Source organism: Elgaria multicarinata, chromosome 1 (assembly GCF_023053635.1).
Source record: "Elgaria multicarinata webbii isolate HBS135686 ecotype San Diego chromosome 1, rElgMul1.1.pri, whole genome shotgun sequence".
NCBI lineage: Eukaryota > Metazoa > Chordata > Lepidosauria > Squamata > Anguidae > Elgaria > Elgaria multicarinata.
In genome coordinates, this window is record NC_086171.1 from 130,829,495 (window position 1) to 130,849,612 (window position 20,118).

Genomic DNA, 20,118 nt, shown 5'->3' on the forward strand with positions numbered 1-20,118 from the left:
CTGTAGTACCCCCCTACACTTCAATATTAAGGAAGTCTTACACTCTTGTAATGCGCTGAACCTACAACATGGAGACAGAAATACAGAGTCATTCTCTCCAGTGCTTATTGCATTACTAGCGCTTCTAATGACATGGCTTTCTTCCTACCCTTTTAAATCTGTAATGCATTAGTTAAAAGCAGAGTTAAGTGACTGTATGAACTTAAGAAGAGCTGTTGCGGACCAGACCAAAGGTGTATCGAGTCCATCATTCTGTTCCTGCAACTGGGTGCCATTTGCGTGTATACTCTGGGTGGTGCAATACTACCTGGCTGTCAGAAAAGAGAGAGACGAGAGGGAGAGCAGGGCCATTCCACCAGCCCAGCTAAAATAATTAATTCCCCCCTCTCTTCCCTCCCTATTCCTTTTTCCTTGGGTTTCATGTCTTTTTAGACTGTAATCCATGTGTCATTGATTATATATAAGCTGCTCAGAGAGCCTATTTGGCTGAGGAGTGGCATAAAAATACTTGCAATAAATAAGACCAACTCACAGAAAGTCATGCATGTTTCCTTCTCACTTTCACAGCCCACTACTCTCCTCACCAATGTTAACTTTCCTGTTGCCCCATCAGTCTAATTCCTTTCTTTCATTTGTTACCAAAAGCGGGGTGGGGAGGAGTTACCAATAAAGGATATTCATCTATGGGCATGGCTAGATGGGGCAATATCCTGGTGATCATTCTGGGATCGTCCCTGTGCGTCCACATGATGCACAGGTTAGCCCGGAAGCAGGGAGGGATGATCCCTCCCTTGGACCGGGATATCACCCTACCAACAAATTCCGATTTTTCCGCGGTCTTGGGATGATCCCGAGACCACGGAACGTGTGGCCTGCTGTCCCGTTTTCGTCCCAATTCCTCATGAGTAACCACTTTTTTTCTTAGTTTTGCAAGCATGTCTATACTGCTATTTTACATTATTAGAAATATAGGATTGGGTTTAATATAATTGGATGATTTCCTCTGTATGTCTTTTCTAAACCAACATGGCAGGTAAAACTTTTAATGTAATAAGGTAACAAGCACTGGAACATGCTTTGGAAATTTACACCTTAAAGTTTATGGGTTAGGTCCAAAGGTTCCCTTTTTTGGATCCAACCATTATTTTGCACTTTTATCTGATTAGTTAGCTTAACAACTGCTTCCTTTACTGTGTAAGTAATTCCTCATGATTGGTACATATTTCTGTTTAAATGCAGGCACCTGTTTCTTTTTTGGAACTGGATCTCGCCACGGTTTTGAACTGACATGGTATGACAAGAGCTTTCAGAGGACTGGCTTTGACGCCTGAGTGCATGTGACAGGATTTGGGCTCTCCTATTACAACATCCCAGTGACAATGCCGTCCTTGCCTAATGAGGGAGGTAGGCTGCCTTATCACAGAGGTTTTGTATCTTGGTTTTATTCAGTAACTGAGGGACAGTTTAGCTATTCTAAGTCCTGGCAGTACCACGCCCATGATTGGGCAGTGGGCCTGCACATGCGCTTCTCTTATGCATATGTCCTAATGTGTGACATGAGGTGTTCTTCATCTAGAAAAAAATGGGATTATGGAGTTACAGGAATTGAATTGGAGAGCCAGTGTCAAACTGGGAGTTGGGAGATCTGGGTTCTAGTCCCCACTCAGCCATGGAAACCCACTGGGTGACTTCGGGCCAGTGACAGACTCTCAGCCCAACCTACCTCACAGGGTTGTTGTTGTTGTTGTTGTGAGGATAACATGGAGAGGAAGAGGATTATGTATGCTGCCTTGGGTTCCTTGAAGGAAAAAAGGCGGGATATAAATGTAACTAATAAATAAATAATAAATTGGATTTATGTGCTTACGAATGTACGTGCATATGCTCCATGTCACATATTTGCACAGTGAAAGAAACATGCATGGCTCCACCGCTCCGTTGTAATGTGAGGTATCGTCAAGATTGAGAATGAGTGGGCCATAAATTGTTCCAATCCGTTTGCAACATGTCAACATCCTAAAATACTAAACCACAGTTGTATGATTGGTCTTTTAAGAGAACTGTAACTCTTTATGTGTTTCTGTTAAGTGTCCTGAAACCATGAGAGGAAGTGGTTTTCCATGTGTTCAGTTCACTTTTGTAGCTTGCTTGTGAGCACATTGTGGTGGTGATGTGATTATTATTATTTTTTGAACAGATAATCAAGGGACCTCTTCTTTGATGTTGAGCTCAGACCTGTCTTTCCAAAGCACAATAAGGAGAAAAGTCAGAGAGAAGAAAAAACACGGAGCCATCACTTCGAATGTTGCCGGCACAAAATATGAGATTGGTAGCAAGCTATGCATTCTCCTAGCCTTACAATGAATTAAATAACGAGAATAAGGAAAATTGCATGGAGAAAAGAAAGTTACCTAGCCAGAAAAGTTTGTAGGCAAAAGTATTATAGGGCTACACCTAAATGCCCATTCCTATGGGAAGGTGGCATCTAGATGTTTTGAATGTAGATGCATTTGAAATTGGAATCCAATCTCTGAATCCCAAAATCTTGGTGATTTATGCTGGGTTGACGATAGCTACTTAAACTCTTAGTGTTGCTTCTCTAAAAGCTTGCACATTTGCTAGAATGTGTGTACTAACAGGCCTCTATTAAATCATTCCAGCATCCAACATTTAAGAGGACTACTCACAGTGCATTAAGCTCAACGTATTCACCCATTTCACATTAATTTTACACATGACTTACAAAAGAGCAGAGAGCACTTCTTTTTTAAAAAGTAAACCAGAGTCTGGCATTTTATCTTGAGTTCAGTTGCAGGAAATTAGCTCTTAGTTTGGGGGACTTATGATGAGAGTGCTATAATCTCTGCTGTCACTAGAATATTTCCCCCCTTAATTTCCATTCAGAGTAGGAGTGTCACTACCTTGAGAAATCATATGGCAAGTCTCCAGGAGGCTTTTCTGTGGAAGATTGTCACACAGCGTGAAGTGTGACTGGGTTTACTGATTTCCCTGTTGCTTCATCGTAAGTCTGAAGCATCACCCATTCAGGGACAAATATTGATTTGTCCTTTGTTGGGATATTATCTGCCCTCCTTTCAATATTTTTGCCTTTGCTCATCTCTAGCTGTGACCTCTCCCCTTGCTTTGATATTTCAACTGGAATGGGTAGAGGGACGGCCGACTACTCCCTGTTAAAACAGTGCAATTCAAAAGAAAGAAGTGAGCAGTCTTCCCTGACATGCTGCCCCTTAAATGTGTTGGACTAAAGCTTAGATCTTTCCCAAGCAGCACGGCAAATAACTACGCTGGCTGAGGATTATAGGACTTGTAGTCCAACATATCTAGAGGCACCATGTTGGGGAAGGCCCACGTAGAGACCCTCATATCAATCTCTGCATGCATTTCAACGCACTCCCATTTGGTTATTTACATTTAGTTGGAAATCATCCTTGCATGTAAAGTGAACCTTGTTGTGCCTGATGGGCTATTTCACAGTCAACAAATTGCTGTGAAGCTGAAGTCAAAGATCCATTTGAGATCTAAACAGGTTATTCCCCAACCATTTTGTTTGTAATCAAGTTTCTTTAGCAACCTAACGTTTGCTCCCAGCATAATGACGCAATCATCATAACCATGCAGATGCAGAATTAGATTTGAAGAATTAAATATTATGAGCTGAACAACATGAGCATTCATAATAAAAGCCTGTCATATGACCAAACCATGAAAATCCATGCTCTTTTTCTGGAAGCCAGGAAATCTAGTTCGAATGTGTTGCAATCATGTACCTGTTTCTTTTTTGTAGTACGTGTAGTAATAGAAGAGATGGGGTATGTGAAGACTCGTGATGACGATGAGACTGCAAATCTCATCTGGAGTGATTGTGCGGTGCAGCAGGAAAAGATTGCAGACCTCCGAAACTACCAGGTAAAAAAGGGAAAACTGGGTAGCCCGGGGCAACTTGGTTGTGATGGTAAATGAAGGAGTGTTCAAAAGCACTTCAGATGCTAAAGTGTAAATTTCTTTGTTCATGTTGCCTGAGAAATCTATTGTCTCAGGTCTTTAGTTCATCAAAAGCAAACTATTTTGCTTGTGGACAGGGACAGCTTTTGAATTTACTCTGTGTAGCACTTGCTAGATTTTAGGTGCTAAATCAAAATAATGATACATCTGCTTGTGTGACATGTCTGTCCTGTTCTGGTGATACAATTTAGCCAGTATGACATGGGTCAACTGTTAGAATATTTTGAGGAAGGTCTTGGCCTTAGGGTTTTTGGACTGGTAAAACATCCATATCTCAGATTCAGTAAGTCTCATGTAGCTGAAGCCTACAAACCAAAATTGATAAGTTACCCTATTAAATATTTTTGGAGTCAGGGGAGATGCATTGCATATCCCTGCTCCTTCTCCCTGGTCTCCTGAGAACATTGCTGCACTTCTCAAACTTTTGGAAAAAAATCCAAATATTTGATGATGCCCTTTTTCAGAATGTTTTCACACATTTCCTACTTGCGAGAGAACACGAAGAAAGAGTTGTGTTTTCTATTTACATACGTCTGCTGGGGTAATGCTAGAAAAGGAACTTCTGCAGGGAGAATGCGCAGACTGATTCTTATTCTGGTGTTTGTACCCCCACGCCACCCAAATTCCCTTTCTTAATGCTACACCAGCTTCACCACAAGAGGAAGGACAATGTTTTTTGCTCCCTATTCTTTTGTAAACAAGTAACATGAGAAAGCGCTTTCAGGCTTCCCTGAAACAAGTTGTGAACAAGTTGGCATGATGGTTGTATATCTTCATTCAAACACTAATCTTCTCTTAATATAAATCTGGCTATAGATCTTTTCTAAACTGAAAACTGTTGCAATAAGCTATCAGCCATTACTTATGTCCATCACAAAGTCCCAACTGATAAGTTTGCCTAGATATATCCAGCTAAAGAGGACTGTGTCAACTGTTTCTTTCCCTCCTGTGCGTCCACTGTCCACAACCCATTTCCTCATCTATTTTAGGGTTAGCTTGTTGCAGTATTTTTGCTTCACTTTTTTTTTTAATGAAAATCTTATTGCCCAGAACTTAGTTAATGGTGATGTTCAGCCAGTTAGTGTGGTCCCCAACGGATAGTGTGTTTGGATGGGGTTTGGAATATTTAGGTCCATATCCTTGCGTGGCCATGAAGTTACTGTGGTGCCTTGAACAAATCTTCCTCTCATTCTTTCTGTAGAAGGAGAATACTAATAATCTTCCATGCATGATTATTCCAATGCCAAGTGAGGTAAAGACTGAGAAGCCCTTAGAATGATTATAATTGTAAAAATTACAGGTCAAAACTGTCTCGTAAATTTTCAGAGGATACCTAGCATGATTAAATGTATTCTCTTGTACTTGTAGCTGCTGATTTAATTACAAGTTTAAAATATATTTTGTGTCTCAAATCACCATCTCTAATGTATGTATTCCTCTTTCTTTTCTCCCCTCACAGAGAATCAACCATTTTCCAGGAATGGGCGAGATCTGTAGGAAAGATTTCTTAGCAAGAAACATGACCAAGTAATTTGCTATTTATTTATTTATTTATTTATTTATTTATTTATTTATTACATTTCTATACTGCCCAATAGCCAGAGCTCTAAAAAACAACAATGGAGAAATGAAAGTTGGAAAGAAGGTTAAGAAGCTCTGCTTTTCTTAATGTGTCATTGTTATAGACCAGAATAGACAACTGGTGGGCTGTGGATTAGTTCTAGCTCCTGATTTTTATCCAATCCCTGGTGGCCCTTCCAAATAACCAGGAAGGATGGATCTATCTATAGCTGCTCATCATGATGGTTACATGGAACCTCTACATTCAGAGGCAGCAGTAGGAACCATTTGATGGAATGCAATAGGTACCATTTGATTGGGGGGTAGGCATGGCCACAGTGAAAGGCTGTTCATGCTGTCATGTGGTCCTTCTGTCTCAGAGGAAGTCTCAGAGGGGAAGGAGGCTTCAACCAGTAATCCACTACTCTTGGGTCTTCCAGGCTAGATTATATGGCTTTACCAGACTCCTTGAAGTCATATGACACCTCTTCATCACAGTCCTTACTTCCTCCGTACTATAGGCACAACTGCCTGCAGAATCAGTCAGTGGTTCTTTAAGAAGTAGACAGCTCCTCAGAGCAGGTGGACTTAACAGCAAGTCCAGACCTGCCAACCTTCATAAGGCCTCTGCATGTTGCTGAAACAACTGCTCTTTGTGGTGAGTTTCAGCCAGTGATCTCTACAAGGTCCTAACAGACCCTGCCTCGCCTGTTAGAAACTTGCATTGCCTAATCTGACCTTGCTCATCAGACATGATCTTGCTGTGCCAAACATGATCCAGCGGTGTCCAGTCTCCCTTGGGAACCCTACACTGAGCTAGGATAGAAGCTCCATGCATTCAATACAGGATGAAAGATATTTTTTTTGTGATATCAGATCTATAGCCCTTTTTCGCCCACTATTTATATAGTTTCCCTTTGCATCGAATATAGGAAGCTGCCTTATATGAGTCAGACCATTGGTCTGTCTAGCACATTATTGTCAACACTGACTTGCAGCCGCTCTCCAGGGTTTTAGATGAGATTCTTTCCTTGCCCTATCTGTAGCTGCTGGGGATTGAACCTGGGACCATCTGCATGAAAAGCATGTGCTCTACTGCTGAGCTATGGCCCTTGCCTAAGTCTTAAATGATAAGTGAGGCGCTTTTTTTGCTACAACTAAAGCTCTTTCCAGTCAGAACATCTATATGGTTTCTCTCCCTGTTGAATTAACAATCCAAGTATATTTCCTCCCTTTTTCTTAATACCTGATGCTACATGTATTTCGCTGTCAGTAAGATGTCCTTATTACTCCACTCAAGAAATTGAGTAGCGTGATCTTTCCAGAAGTAGCCCATATATAAGAGAGCATTGCAGAGCTATTCTGGCTAGGGTCCCTGTTGGGTAGAGGCCCTTGGGGCCATGCCTTATTAAACTGCTCTTGGAACGTCTAACATAAACCTATGTCTTAGGTGATAAGTGGGAGAGAGACAGTACAGTACAGAGACAGAAAGCATTTAGACAGGAAGGGGGTAGCTTAGGAGTGAGTGGTTAGCCTTTTCTACAAAAGGTTGATTTCATAGGACAAGAGAGAGCAGGAAAAAAAATGAAATTAAATGAAAAAAGCATTGGGGAAAGTCATTTTCAAGTGAACATATTGTAGAAGTGGAGAAACAAATTTCCTCTCTTCCTTTGTTCTAAAGATGATGTCTGGAGGCAACTTCATGACTGAAAAAGGGAACAGTGACATGCTGGCAATGTGTCTGGAGAACGCCAATGGAGAAAATTGGATTTGGCAACAAGGCATCTTGCCCTGCATTGTCATAGCTACCTTTCCGTCCCCTTTCACCTGAAAAAGTTAACGTGTTCTGACGGGCAATTGAAAGCCATAGCAAAATCAGGCAGTACATGCACCTGGACTGTCATAATCTGTCACAGTCAGTGTGTATGTCTCAGGTACCTCCTTTAATTTGTTTGCCTTTTGCAGGGAGTCTTCCATTGCCAGGGGGCACGCGCAGTCTAATCTGCAAGACCTTAGAATAGCTCTCTCCAAAGGCTCACTTGTTTTTTCCATCTGTGTTGTTGTATTTGTGAGTACTCTTAGCAAGGACTGTCAAGGCTCAGGTGGTGACTACGATCGCAGTGTAAGAAGAGAAGCAGCACCAGTAGGATATGGGGGAAGCTGCTATAAATGAGAATGGCAGCTGCTCTCCCAGGGTTTCAGGCAAGGGTCTTTTGCAACTCTACCTGGAGATGCCAAGGATTGAACATGGATGTGGGACCTCCCGCATCCAAAGTATGAGCTTTTCCTGGCCCAGTTTGCACGTTGAACTTAAATTGCATATAGGGTCAAAGGCCAGAAAAAACACACAATTAAAGCACTTTTAAAAAATATTTAATGGCTATCGCTTGTTGGTTAGGGGTAAAAATATGGTCTTCAGGTTTTCCTTTTCCTTTTAAATATGTACTCATAGTTAGGGTGACAATATGAAAAGCAGGACACGGCTCCTGTAACGGTTGTATATATATATATATAAAGGAATTTCAGCAGGTGTCATTTGTATGCATGCAGCACCTGGTAAAATTCCCTCTTCATCACAACAGCTAAAGCTGCAGGAGCCCTGCCCTCTTATTTATTTATTTAATTTATTTATTACATTTTTATACCGCCCAATAGCCGAAGCTCTCTGGGCGGTTCACAAAAATTAAAACCACAATAAAACAACCAACAGGTTAAAAGCACAATTACAAAATACAGTATAAAAACCACACAGCAAAATTGATATAAGATTAAAATACAGAGTTAAAACAGTAAGATTTAAATTTAAGTTAAAATTAAGTGTTAAAATATTGAGAGAATAAAAAGGTCTTCAGCTGGCGATGAAAGCAGTACAGTGTAGGCGCCAGGCGGACCTCTCTGGGGAGCTCATTCCACAAACAGGGTGCCACAGCGGAGAAAGCCCTCCTTCTAGTAGCCACCTGCCTCACTTCCTTTGGCAGGGGCTCACGGAGAAGGGCTCCTATAGATGATCTTAAGGTCCGGGCAGGTACATATGGGAGGAGGCGTTCCTTCAAATAACCTGGCCCCAAACCGTTTAGGACTTTAAATGTCAATACCAACACTTTGAATCGGGCCCAGACCTGGACTGGCAGCCAATGAAGCTGGAAAAGGACTGGTGTAATGTGATCTCGCCGGCCAGTCCCTGTTAGTAAACGGGCTGCCCTGTTTTGTACCAGCTGAAGCTTCCGGACCGTTTTCAAAGGCAGCCCCACGTATAACGCATTGCAGTAATCCAAGCGAGAGGTTATCAGAGCATGGATAACTGTAGCTAGGCTATCTCTGTCCAGATAAGGGCGTAGTTGGTATATCAACCTAAGCTGATAAAAGGTGCTCTTTGCCACTGAGTTAACCTGTGCCTTAAGTGACAGTTCTGGATCCAAGAGCACCCCCAAACTACAGACCCGATCCTTTAGGGAGAGTGCAACCCCGTCCAGGACAGGACAAACATCACCTCGCCAGACAGATGAACCACCTGCTAACAGTACCTCCGTCTTGTCTGGATTGAGTCTCAGTTTGTTAGCCCTCATCCAGTCCATTACCATGCCCAGGCACTGGTTCAGAACAGTCACTGCCTCACTCTTGACCAGATACAAAAGTAGGACATGGTGAAAGTTCTCTATGAGTTTTCATTTTAAAAGAGCTTGCTTAACTGGACTGAGCATCTAATGTCTTGAGCCCGAGGTAGGCATGGTGGTAGGAGAGCTTACTTAATTGATGTGTTCTATAATGGAAGTGCCCAGGGAAAGTTGAAAGTGCTTCATAGAATGAATCCCGCCATGTAGATTAGGTGACTTTTACTGCTGAGATCCCTCTCCCCCAATTCTGTTTTGTGGATTACTGAATGGGAAATTGGATTTGCACCTCTGAGCCCTGTAGAAAAACAACCACCATTCAGATGTGGATCTAATCTAAACATAAGAACACAAGAAGAACCATGCTGCATCAGACCAAAGGTCCATCTAGTCCAGCACTTTCTTCACACAATGGCCAACCAGTGGTCGGTCAGGGACCAACAAAGCAGGACCCTGTGCAGGAGCACCCTCCCACCAATGTTCCCCAGCAAGTGGTATATCAGATAACTGCCTCTGATACTGGAGGTAGCACATAGCCATCAAGACTTGTAGTCATTGATAGCCTTCTCCTCCAGGAATTTACCCAATCCCCCTTTTAAGGCTACCCAAATTGGTGGCCATCACTAAATTGTGTTGTAGCAAATTTCATAGTTTAACTATGCACTGTGTGAAGAAGTTCTTCCTTTTATCTGTCCTGGATCTCCCACCAATCAACTTCATGGGATGACCCCGGGTTCTAGTATTATGAGAGAGGGAGAAAAATGTCTCCCTACCCACCATACCATGCATAATTTTGTACACTTCTATCATGTCTCCCCTAGTCTACAACCCCCATCATCCCTGACCATTGCCCACACTGGTGGGGGCTGATATGAAACATCTGGAGGGCATCAGGTTCCCTATCCTTGCCCTAATCTATACTTTGGAGCATACGAAGCTGAACCCTTGGTCCAGGTCCTATAAGCATGTTCATCGCTTGATGACTAGTATGTGTAAATGCCAGCACAGATCAGAGACAACTGGCAAGACTTTTATATCACCTCAAATGCAATACTATTCAGTGAAGGCACTTCAGGTATTCAAACTACACACTACATTAATTGGCTCCTGAAATCCTGCCCTCTATACAAGAGTTTAAAAAAGTAAAAGGTCTCCAATGGCGACAATAGTAGCTTTCTCCCTCTTTTTTTGTAACCCCTGCCTCTCTCCCCCTCTCTCTGTGTGTATGTGTAATTTCAGGAAACAAACTGTGTATCGCGGGGCAAGGTTTAATCTTCCCCTCTTGGTGCACACTGGACCAATCTGAATTAGGGTCACACATACTTACACTACAGTAAAAAAGAAAAGAAAAAAGAGATAAATCTTAGTTATATGTTATGTAATTAAGGGCACAAACCTATTCATGTTCAGATAGAAAATATCCCCACAACTCCCAGCACACTCCAGCCAGCATGCTGGGAATTGTTGGATCCTTTTCTATCTAAACATGCATAGATTTGCACCCTCACATAATGTACAGTTTGATCGTGAGCCATCAAATAGTGAGAGATCAAGAGATGGGCATGAGTGTATGAGCGAACCCTGTCTTCGAATGAAGAACTTGCAACATTCCTAAGGAGTTAAGAATATCACCAACATGTAGGTTGCTGAGCTATTAAACAAGGCAATAATACTTTTTGTTGTTGCTGGTATGGTAGATTGACTATAATTTATTGAGTTGTGGCAGTGCCATCATCTTTAGACTATAATGACCCTAAGCACAATAATAAAAACTACAGTGGCAATGCTGCATTTTCTTTTCTTTTTTAAAGTGTTTTGTTACACAATTAGCTATTGGCTTTTGTAACAGCCTGAGTATTGTACCAAGACCTTGAAGTTCTTGGCTCCCATCCTGGTTTTACAGATGTGCCTGGCAATTTTTGTAACTTCTGTAACCAAGACAGGCAATTAGAAGCATGAACTTCCCCACCCCAGCATGGTAAGCATTCTGTGTAATGTCGTTGCTGAATTAATTCGGTATCATCACAGCTGTTAGGTTTTTGTTTGCTTTCTACTTCTTGCACGGGGGCGTATAGGGAGGCTACACTTGTGTCTGTTAATGTTCCCTGCACAAACATTTTGTTTAGAGTGCAATCCTATGCACATTTAGACAGAAATAAGCCCTACAGGTTGTAGCATTCCCCAGCTAGACATGCTTTTTTCTGTCTAAACATGCATAGGATTGTAGTTTAATTTCTCAAACTTTGGGCAGATCAAAATGCTGGTTTATGTTTGAAAGTCCCATGGAATGGAATGAATGATAATTCACACAAATGTGTTCTTGTCTCTTTCTATCCTACCCCCCCTTCTGTAAATGAAAGTGTATACATAAATGGTAAAGAATGTAATGGCTCAAATGAAAATTCTGTTCCTTAAGGTTTCCCTGAGAGTTTTGGAGGAAGATTCAGGGAATGGAAAATATCAATTTAACTAATAAAGAGAAAAACAACAACCCATGCATGCCAATATATATCATAAACAACAAATGGTCTTATGGCACCTTAAAGGCTAACATATTTATTTTGGCATAAACTTCCATGGACACTGTCCACTTCATCAGATGCATCATCTGATAATGCTAAGTGGAAATGGTAAATGGACAGCTTATGCCAAAACAAATTTGTTAGTCTTTACAGTGACTCTTCATTGTTTTTGCTGCGACAGGCAAAACAGATAACTTTGCCTTCAGAAATATTATATATATATATATATATATATATATATATATATATATATTTCTTTTGTAATCCTGCCATTGTGAAGCATGTATTTGCTCTCTTGTATCAGTTAATATTTTATCTCATTGAACTCAGTGGGACTTACTTCTGAGTAAGCTTGTCGAGGATTGCTTTGTTAGACACCAAATCTGTTAGTTTCAGGCAGCGAAATGCAGCATGCTTAAACGTATGAAAAATCGATTGCACTGACTTGTAAATTGTTTTCAGAATGATCAAATCACAGCCTCAAGAATATAGCTTTATTCCTCGAACATGGATCTTCCCTGCAGAGCATACACAATTCCAGAACTACGTAAAAGAACTCAAGAGAAAACGCAGACAGAAAACGTTCATAGTTAAACCAGCTAATGGAGCAATGGGGCATGGGTATGTGCAGTATAAAGCAGGTTCTTTGTGGGTTCTTTAATTTTCTGTTGATTGAATTACTGTTAATTTCAATAAGTACGGATTTTAGTTTTCTGTAGAAAGGTGACCAATAAATTCAGCAATAACAGTGATGTTAAATACACTATTGTTATCATGGTAAAATGGCAACAAAAGTTCACTTCCAGCTAGTGAAAGGGATTTGTTTTCTTTCTCTACAGATGCTAGTGCATTAACTTGGCTCCGTATATTTTTCAGTGGTTTATCTTATGAAAGTGTCTAGCATAGTTAATGTAGTTTGCACAGGCTTATCAACAGTAAATGATTCTTCTTCTTCTTTTTAATGCCTGAAGTGAAAAGGTAAAAAGGACATCACTTGTTCTTGTTTAAAGCATGGCTTCATTAAATACAGCTTTAATGGTTTGCTGTGTCAGGATTGTTTTGGGTAAATATATGTAATCATTAGAAACATAAATGATGGCATGCACAACAGAACAGCTGGAGGTAACTATCCGGAAAATTCAGATGAGTTAAAAAGCTGATTTAAATCCTTTACTGCCATCAATTGACACTGTTGCCAGCACCTTAAGGATATGGTCTCCCATGGGGAGGAGCCATGGCTCAGTGGCAAACACCTGCTTTGCATGCAGAAGGTCCCAGGATCAATCCCTCCAGGTAGGGCTGGAAAAACTCCTGTCTGAAGTCCTGGGGAACTGCTGCTAGTCAGTGTCAACAATACTGGGCTAGATGGACCGAAGGTCTGGCTCCGTATAGTGCAGTTTACTGGTGACAGTGCAGACATATATGGAGGGATCGCCATAGCATCTTAAGGGCACAATCCTATGCATGCTTAGACAGGAAAACAGTCCCTTCAGCCCCCAGCATTCCCCATCCAGTATGGCTGGCTGGGAATTTTAGGACATTTTTTCTTCCTAAGTATGAATAGAGTTGTTCCCTTAGTTTTAAATATGTTGGAGATAATTTTATATTGCTTTAGTATAAAAGTAGAGGCTTTATTTAAACATTTAATACTCCATAACATATTGTTGACATGCTGTATAGCCCAGAGCACTCTTCACAGACCTGGTGCCCTCTAGATGTGTTAGACTACAATTCCTAGCATTTCTGGGACTGATGGGAATTGTGTTCGCAAACACCTGGAGGGCACCATGTTGGGGTTGGGTGGCCTGGGGGAGCAAATTTGACAAGCCTGAGTTAAGCGAATTGGAAACCTCAGTCTCTGTATTCTTATGATCCAGACACTGGGCAGGATCCAACACTGCCTGCGCATTAGCGGGACTCACCCTTAGCTCAATAGGAAGCTAGTGGTTCTGAATGGGCTGGCCAAAGGGAGCTCTATTGACCTGCCCAGTTCCGGAAACAAGCATTTCTGGGGTTGTTTTAGGAAAGTGCTAGCGGTCGGTCCCACTGGCACAGCAGAATGACCACAGGCGGAATGGCAGTGTTGGATATTGCCCTAACTGATGAGTCAGAACTGAAACTGCATTTCTGAGGGTTTACTCAATTTTCAGTGTTTTTAATTTAGCTTTGTGCTTTTAACCAGGATCTCTCTTACAAGAAATGCAGAGAAGCTGCATTCTCAAGAACACCTTATAGTCCAGGAATACCTTGACAAGCCCTTTCTTATGGAAGGCTACAAATTTGATTTAAGAGTGTACATTCTGGTGACTTCTTGTGATCCATTAAAAATATTTTTATATCACGATGGGCTAGTGAGAATGGGCACAGAGAAGTATCATCCCCCCAATGAATCAAATCTGGTAAGTTGATGTTAAGGTCAAACAAAACACTTCCTAGTACAGCACAAATCTGTTTTGGGACTATGCAAGTCTCTCTATTTGTAGGAGAGGAAAGGGGACTAGTTTGCTTTGCTTTGGCTATATTTGCCTTTGTTTTTAATTGCTGTTGAGTTGCATTTTTCCTTTGAGAGGAAAGGAATGACATTTTGAGTGAAAACAATACACAGTTCTAGTTGGATCAATTGCAATTTTAATCCAAACTTGCTTCCCTGGGTTGGAACTTCAGCAAGTACTACTTCACTTTGATGGAATACAGACTTTGATAATGCTGGAGGGGTATTTGGGTGCTGAAGATCATATGATTAACTTTGCATGGAGTGGGGGAATGAGCGTCTGTGATACTGTCCCTGTCCCACTGCTCCATCCCCTACCAACCCAGCCTCTCACTGTTCACACATTTGGGGGAGATGGCTTTATGGACATCAGGTTCCTTGGAGATTTAGAGTCAGACTACACAAGACATAGGTATCAGCTGCTTTACTCAAAAGAAAGCATGGGGGACATGTTGCGGATCATCGCAATGAAGGCTTTTTCTCCTTGATGACCAAAAGTAAGCACAGGGGACCCAACCCAGATCTGGATGCTTGTGTGGGGGTAGGGGGCTTTAATCCTTTGCCCCACCCATGGTCCTGGTCTAGACGGAATCTCCCGTTCCTGCCAAATGCATTGGCAAAAAAAGGATCCATTCATTTCAATCCTCTTGCCATTTTTGGCATTACAAATTGCTGATGCGAGGGGCCCGATCCAGATCAGGACAGCAGCAGCGGGGCTCATGCTATGGTCCTGATCCAGAACATGTTCCCCACACTTCCTTACAACATGATAATACATAATATGAAACTTTAAAATGACAGTATAAACCTAAATAGAAAACTACCAGAAGTGCAAATATGTAAACCTACGGTAAACAGGTTTAAAAACAACAGAAACTGAAAGACTGAAATGCCTGGAAAAATCAGAAAGTGTTCACCTGGTGCTGAAAAGAGTGCAATGTAGGTGCCAGAAGGGCATTCCACAACCGGGGGGGGGGGGGCACCCAAATAGGGCTTCCTCCTTTTCTTCCTCCATAACATTTTTATTTCTTTGAGCTTGATTTAAATATGTAAACCTACAGTAAACAGATTTAAAAACAACAGAAATGATAATCCCTCTGAACTAATAATAATTAAAATATTCTCAAAGGGATGATATGTATGGAGGAAATGAAGACCTGAATGCCCATTTCAGATAGAGAAGTCATAGGGATATTTCCATCAGTGGCTTCCATGCATCCCCCAAACTCGGAGGATGCTGCCCTGGCTCCCCACCAGGTTGGAAAGCACAATAATGGAGAATGGACATGACAGACAAGCCACAGGATAGGACTGGAGGGAAAGAGAAATGCCAGAGCCTACCACACCAACATGGAGGTGTATGGAATGGAAGAGAATGGAAAATAGGGCACCATTTTTTTGGGAAAAGGCTTCCCAATGATGGATTCCAGAAGCTTAATATATCTATGCACACAAAGTATTTCAAGTCAGGCTACCTTTGTGTGTGCACATTTTTGCAATGTTTTCTGTTGGCAATGGTTGTGACGGCTTTGTTGCAGTCCATAATTGCAGTTCTGTTGTTTAATTCTATAGTTGTAAACATTCCAATTATAAACTTATGTAATCAAGATGGGGAGAAGAATCCTAAGAATTTTTGGAAATAAACCAGAATGAATGGAACAAATGAGACAGTATGTCTCTGGTTATCATGGGGTGGGGCTTACATATTCATAAAATCGTTGCCATTGGGGGCATGACTGGTCACAAAACACTAATTTCCCAGAAGGCAAATTGGTGAGATTAAAAGAAAAGGAACTGCCCAAGAATGTAAGTACAAGGTAGTGGTAGGGATTGGGCTCTAAAATACGGATGTCACTGAAGGGCAGTTCCAGCATGCCAGCCTCCCAGTTTAAAAAACACCCACAAGTTAATTAAAGGAAATCTTTTGAAATAAAATAAATCTCGGGAGAGACAGGAAACTGCAGGCACCAAGAGAGGTCTCCGCAGACCCAGTGGTTCATGCTGGGCACCATATTGGAGATCCCAGCTACACATGATCACAATTCCCCGTTCTAAAGAAGGGAGGGAACTAGATTGAGAAATGTTGGCTTGCCTGTGCATTACTGAGTTATGCTTTGAATTTCTGTCAAAGATAAAAACAAAAACCCAAAACCTCTTCTCTGGACCTCCCCAACTCTCTTTCTTTATTTCTAGAGAACACCTGTAATAATGGAATGTAGCCATTCTGTTTTATTTGCTGTCCACACACACCTTTTATGCAGCCATTATTTACATGATCCTATAAAAACACACAACAAATCCACCAAGACACCTGATTTACTTGAAGTCAGCAGGTAGGCTTTGTTGACTTCCAACATGCATGTCTTTCCCTGGATTAGGGTAAAGCTGTTTATTATGTAAGTCTTCTCTCATCCTATCCTATCAGATTCTTAAAAGTTGTGCTTCAGGATTAGTGCAGTAAATTCAAATGATAAGAAATTAAGAAGAGTCCTGTGGTATCTGACCGAAGGCTTATCTAGTTGAGCATCTTCTTTCCCACAGTGGCCCACCAGATGTGTATGAGAAGCCCACAAGCAGGACGAGAATCCCACAACAGCTATCCACTCCTGTTCCCAAGTAACTAGTGTACATAGGCATAGTATCCCTGATCCCAGAGGTAGCATATAGTCATCGGGACTAATAGCCTTCGATAGCCTTTTTCTCTGTGAATCTGTCTAGTCCCACCTCCTTTTAAAGTTGTCTAAGCTGGTGGCCATCACTACATCATGTGGTAGTGAATTCCACAGTTTAACTATGTGTTGTGTGAAGAAGCACTTCCTTTTATCTGTCTTGAATCTCCTACCATATAGATTCATTCAATGATCTTGCTTTCTAATATTATGGGAGAGGGAGAACTATCAACTTTTCCACGCTGTGATTCATTTTATATACCTCTATCTTGTCCCACCCTTACTCACTTTTACACCCTAAAGCCTATACACCTTCCTTGTATGAGAGTTGCTCCAGCTCCCTGATCATTTTGGTCGCTCTTTGCACTTGTCCCAGGTCTGCAGTTCTGCCTTGTGAAGGTTTTGATCTTATTCCCTTGCTGCTGTTCTCTCCCCCACCCCAGGTTTTAAAATGACTTTTCCGCATCCGTAGCTCAGGGACCCTTTTCTGCCTTGCTTTCCTTTTAGAGCCAGCTGTATATGCACCTGACCAACTACTCTGTGAATAAGCATAACGAGCATTTTGAACGGGATGAAACAGAAGATAAAGGCAGTAAGCGCTCTATAAAGTGGTTTACTGAGTTTCTGCAAACAAATCAGCTTGACGTTTCCAAATTCTGGAATGATATTTCAGTAAGAGAAAACTAATTTGCAATAGCTGTTTTTATGTTTATGTTGGCATATTAACAGTACTCCTCACCTCTCGGCATGGACTGGAACATAATCTGGCTTTTAATGCATCATTCTGTAGTGAGTTCATGCTTTTTTTAAAAAAAAATGCAAATAAAATTATGAGAGGGACACCTGATAATTGTGTTTTTTAAAAAATAAAGTCTCATTCTTTGGGGGCAAGACTTTTGCATGCATTGAAGGTGAACAATTAACAACAACAACAACAACAACAACAACAAGTTGTTCCAGGTGCCTGAGAAATGCATTGAACAAAATTGCCAGAATGCTTTGGCAGTTCAGATTTAAACCCCTAAAATTTATTTATTCTTGTGCCCTTGTGATTTAGAGTGAAACCAGCTGTTGATTAGATCCTTAAATTCTTCCTGGTCAATCTTGTTTCTCTATCTGAATATGTTTGAATGGGCTTGCTGTGATCTTATAATAATAATAACAACAACAATAATAACAACAATAATAATAATAATAATAATAATAATAATAATAATGCTCTGCTATCCCTCCTTTCTACACAATCCCCCAGGAATTAGTGGTGAAGACACTCATAGTAGCAGAGCCACATGTCCTTCACGCCTACCGTATGTGTAGACCAGGCCAGTCTCCAGGAAGTGACAGTGTTTGCTTTGAAGTTCTGGGGTTTGATATTCTCCTCGACAGGAAACTCAAGCCATGGCTCCTAGAGGTAAGCTGCTTTAAAAAATAATTCTTAATCAAGCTACAAGAGCATCAAGAAATGCTAGCCAATCTCCTGCCTGCATATAATACCTTTGTGGGAAAGAAGAAGATGTGTGTTCTTCCAAAAAGTCAAAAATTGCTCTCTGCGTGCAATCCTGTGCTTGCGTATGTGTGATTGGGTTTTCTGGATCATAGTACCAAGGTCTAGAAATTTGCCATAAAAATAGTCTGGGGTGTAAAATTTTAGCCACTTCTCTCACTTTTGAGAGTTGTTCTAAGCCTTAGAATCTAAGAATAAAGCAAGAAATGTCACTCTCCTCTCCCTAGCTACACTCTCATGACCTTTCGCTCCCCGAAAGTTGCAGGCGGCTGCAGATTCCGAATAGGGACTCGCATCACATTTTAAAGGTGAATTAGCTTGCGCCATCTAGTGGAAGAAAGGCAAAATGTTCTCTTTCAAGCGGAGCGATCTTGTCAAGCTTGTTTCATCGACTTTTCAGTGGGAAATGTCAGCACCTCTATTTAACCAATACATGAATACATTTGTTTGGAGAGCTGTACGGTCTTTGCGGTTACATGTTGAACAGATCCAAACGTGTCCCTTCATGACACTTGGCACCTTTTCCAGTCAGCCGGCTGGATAACTTACAGGCAGGGCTCAGTGCTTTAGAATGTTGAGGTTCCAGTGTTGATTCAGTGCTTGATGACGTTCTGCGCATCCACACGGGAGTAGTAGTTGCATGTGGTATCTCTACCTATAAAGTGGAAAGTATGTGTGTGTCACGTATGTCCCAAAATGTCCACATATGATACTGCCTTAATGCTATTCACCCAGACAGGTCTTCGTGTACATGGATCAGAAAAAACCTAAAAACATGAATTTGAGGTTTTCAGTGTTTTTAAAGAATTTAATAAAAAAACTAGGTTTACGCCTACAACTCTCAGCATGCCTTGGGCGGGAGCCCAGACTTACCAGCCTTTGGCAGCCGTTATGATTTCTAAGGTCAGTGTCGAGCAGTCAACCCAATTCCACAAAGAGGTTAACAACCCACATAAATCGACTGCATCCATTTGTGGTGCCTCGTCCCACCTGCCATGTATGGTTTTAAAATCATAACTAGATACAACAGCGTAATTTTGAGAGGCCAAACTCTGTACATGCTCAAAGGCACCCCATCCTGATATCGTTGTTTTCTCAGACACTGGGGGAAGCACACAAGTGTTGGCCCTCAACCAGGGATTTTAAGGCCTGCTTCCCTGGCGCGTTAATAGCCAATCAAACACATGAGGCTGGAGAATACACTTAATCCATTTACTTCCAATACTGCAGTATGGGGCCACTCTCCAGTTCCATAAAATAGAGGCACCTAGAACAAAGGAATCTCGTAGTATATATAGGCCCTGACTACAAGAGGGTGTTAGTCTCTTTCTAACCTTTCTATTGGTCAGTTCTGGATTAGCAAGTTAAGTTACATTCAATTTTCAAGTTAAGGTGAACAATCTCAATGAGTCATAGGTTACATTCGATGCTCTATTGGTCGAAAGTTTTTCCCTTTGTCTGCTAGGACATGATGTCCACCATTAAGGAATGCAAATCTGGCATGTAGCCACTTGTAGCCACCCTTTGGCAGAGAAGCCATCTTTTAACCCTTGGCACATTACATTCATCAGAGAGATGAAACCTCTCCCTGAGGCTAACACAAGCAGCCTTCATCCTTAAGAGGGAGGGAACGGAAGCACTCTGCGTGTGCCCAGAAAAAGGCTGAACAAAGGGGAGTAAGTAGGTGGGCCAGCCCTGACCCTTCAGTACAAGCTCCTGATGGACCACTTGGTGGGCA

The 20,118-nt window shown here is 41.5% G+C and overlaps 1 protein-coding gene across 1 annotated transcript in view; it reads left to right on the forward strand.

Annotated features, from left to right (window-relative positions):
* The first annotated feature begins 1,214 nt into the window (after positions 1-1,214).
* Positions 1,215-20,118, forward strand: part of TTLL7 (tubulin tyrosine ligase like 7) — a 59,201-nt gene continuing 40,297 nt past the window's right edge. The window contains exons 1-8 of the mRNA XM_063136931.1: positions 1,215-1,404; positions 2,198-2,329; positions 3,806-3,927; positions 5,483-5,550; positions 12,179-12,337; positions 13,899-14,115; positions 17,384-17,548; positions 18,129-18,287. Of these exons, the coding sequence (XP_062993001.1) occupies positions 1,380-1,404; positions 2,198-2,329; positions 3,806-3,927; positions 5,483-5,550; positions 12,179-12,337; positions 13,899-14,115; positions 17,384-17,548; positions 18,129-18,287 (1,047 nt within the window). The 5' untranslated portion in view covers positions 1,215-1,379. The remainder of the gene's footprint in view (positions 1,405-2,197; positions 2,330-3,805; positions 3,928-5,482; positions 5,551-12,178; positions 12,338-13,898; positions 14,116-17,383; positions 17,549-18,128; positions 18,288-20,118) is intronic.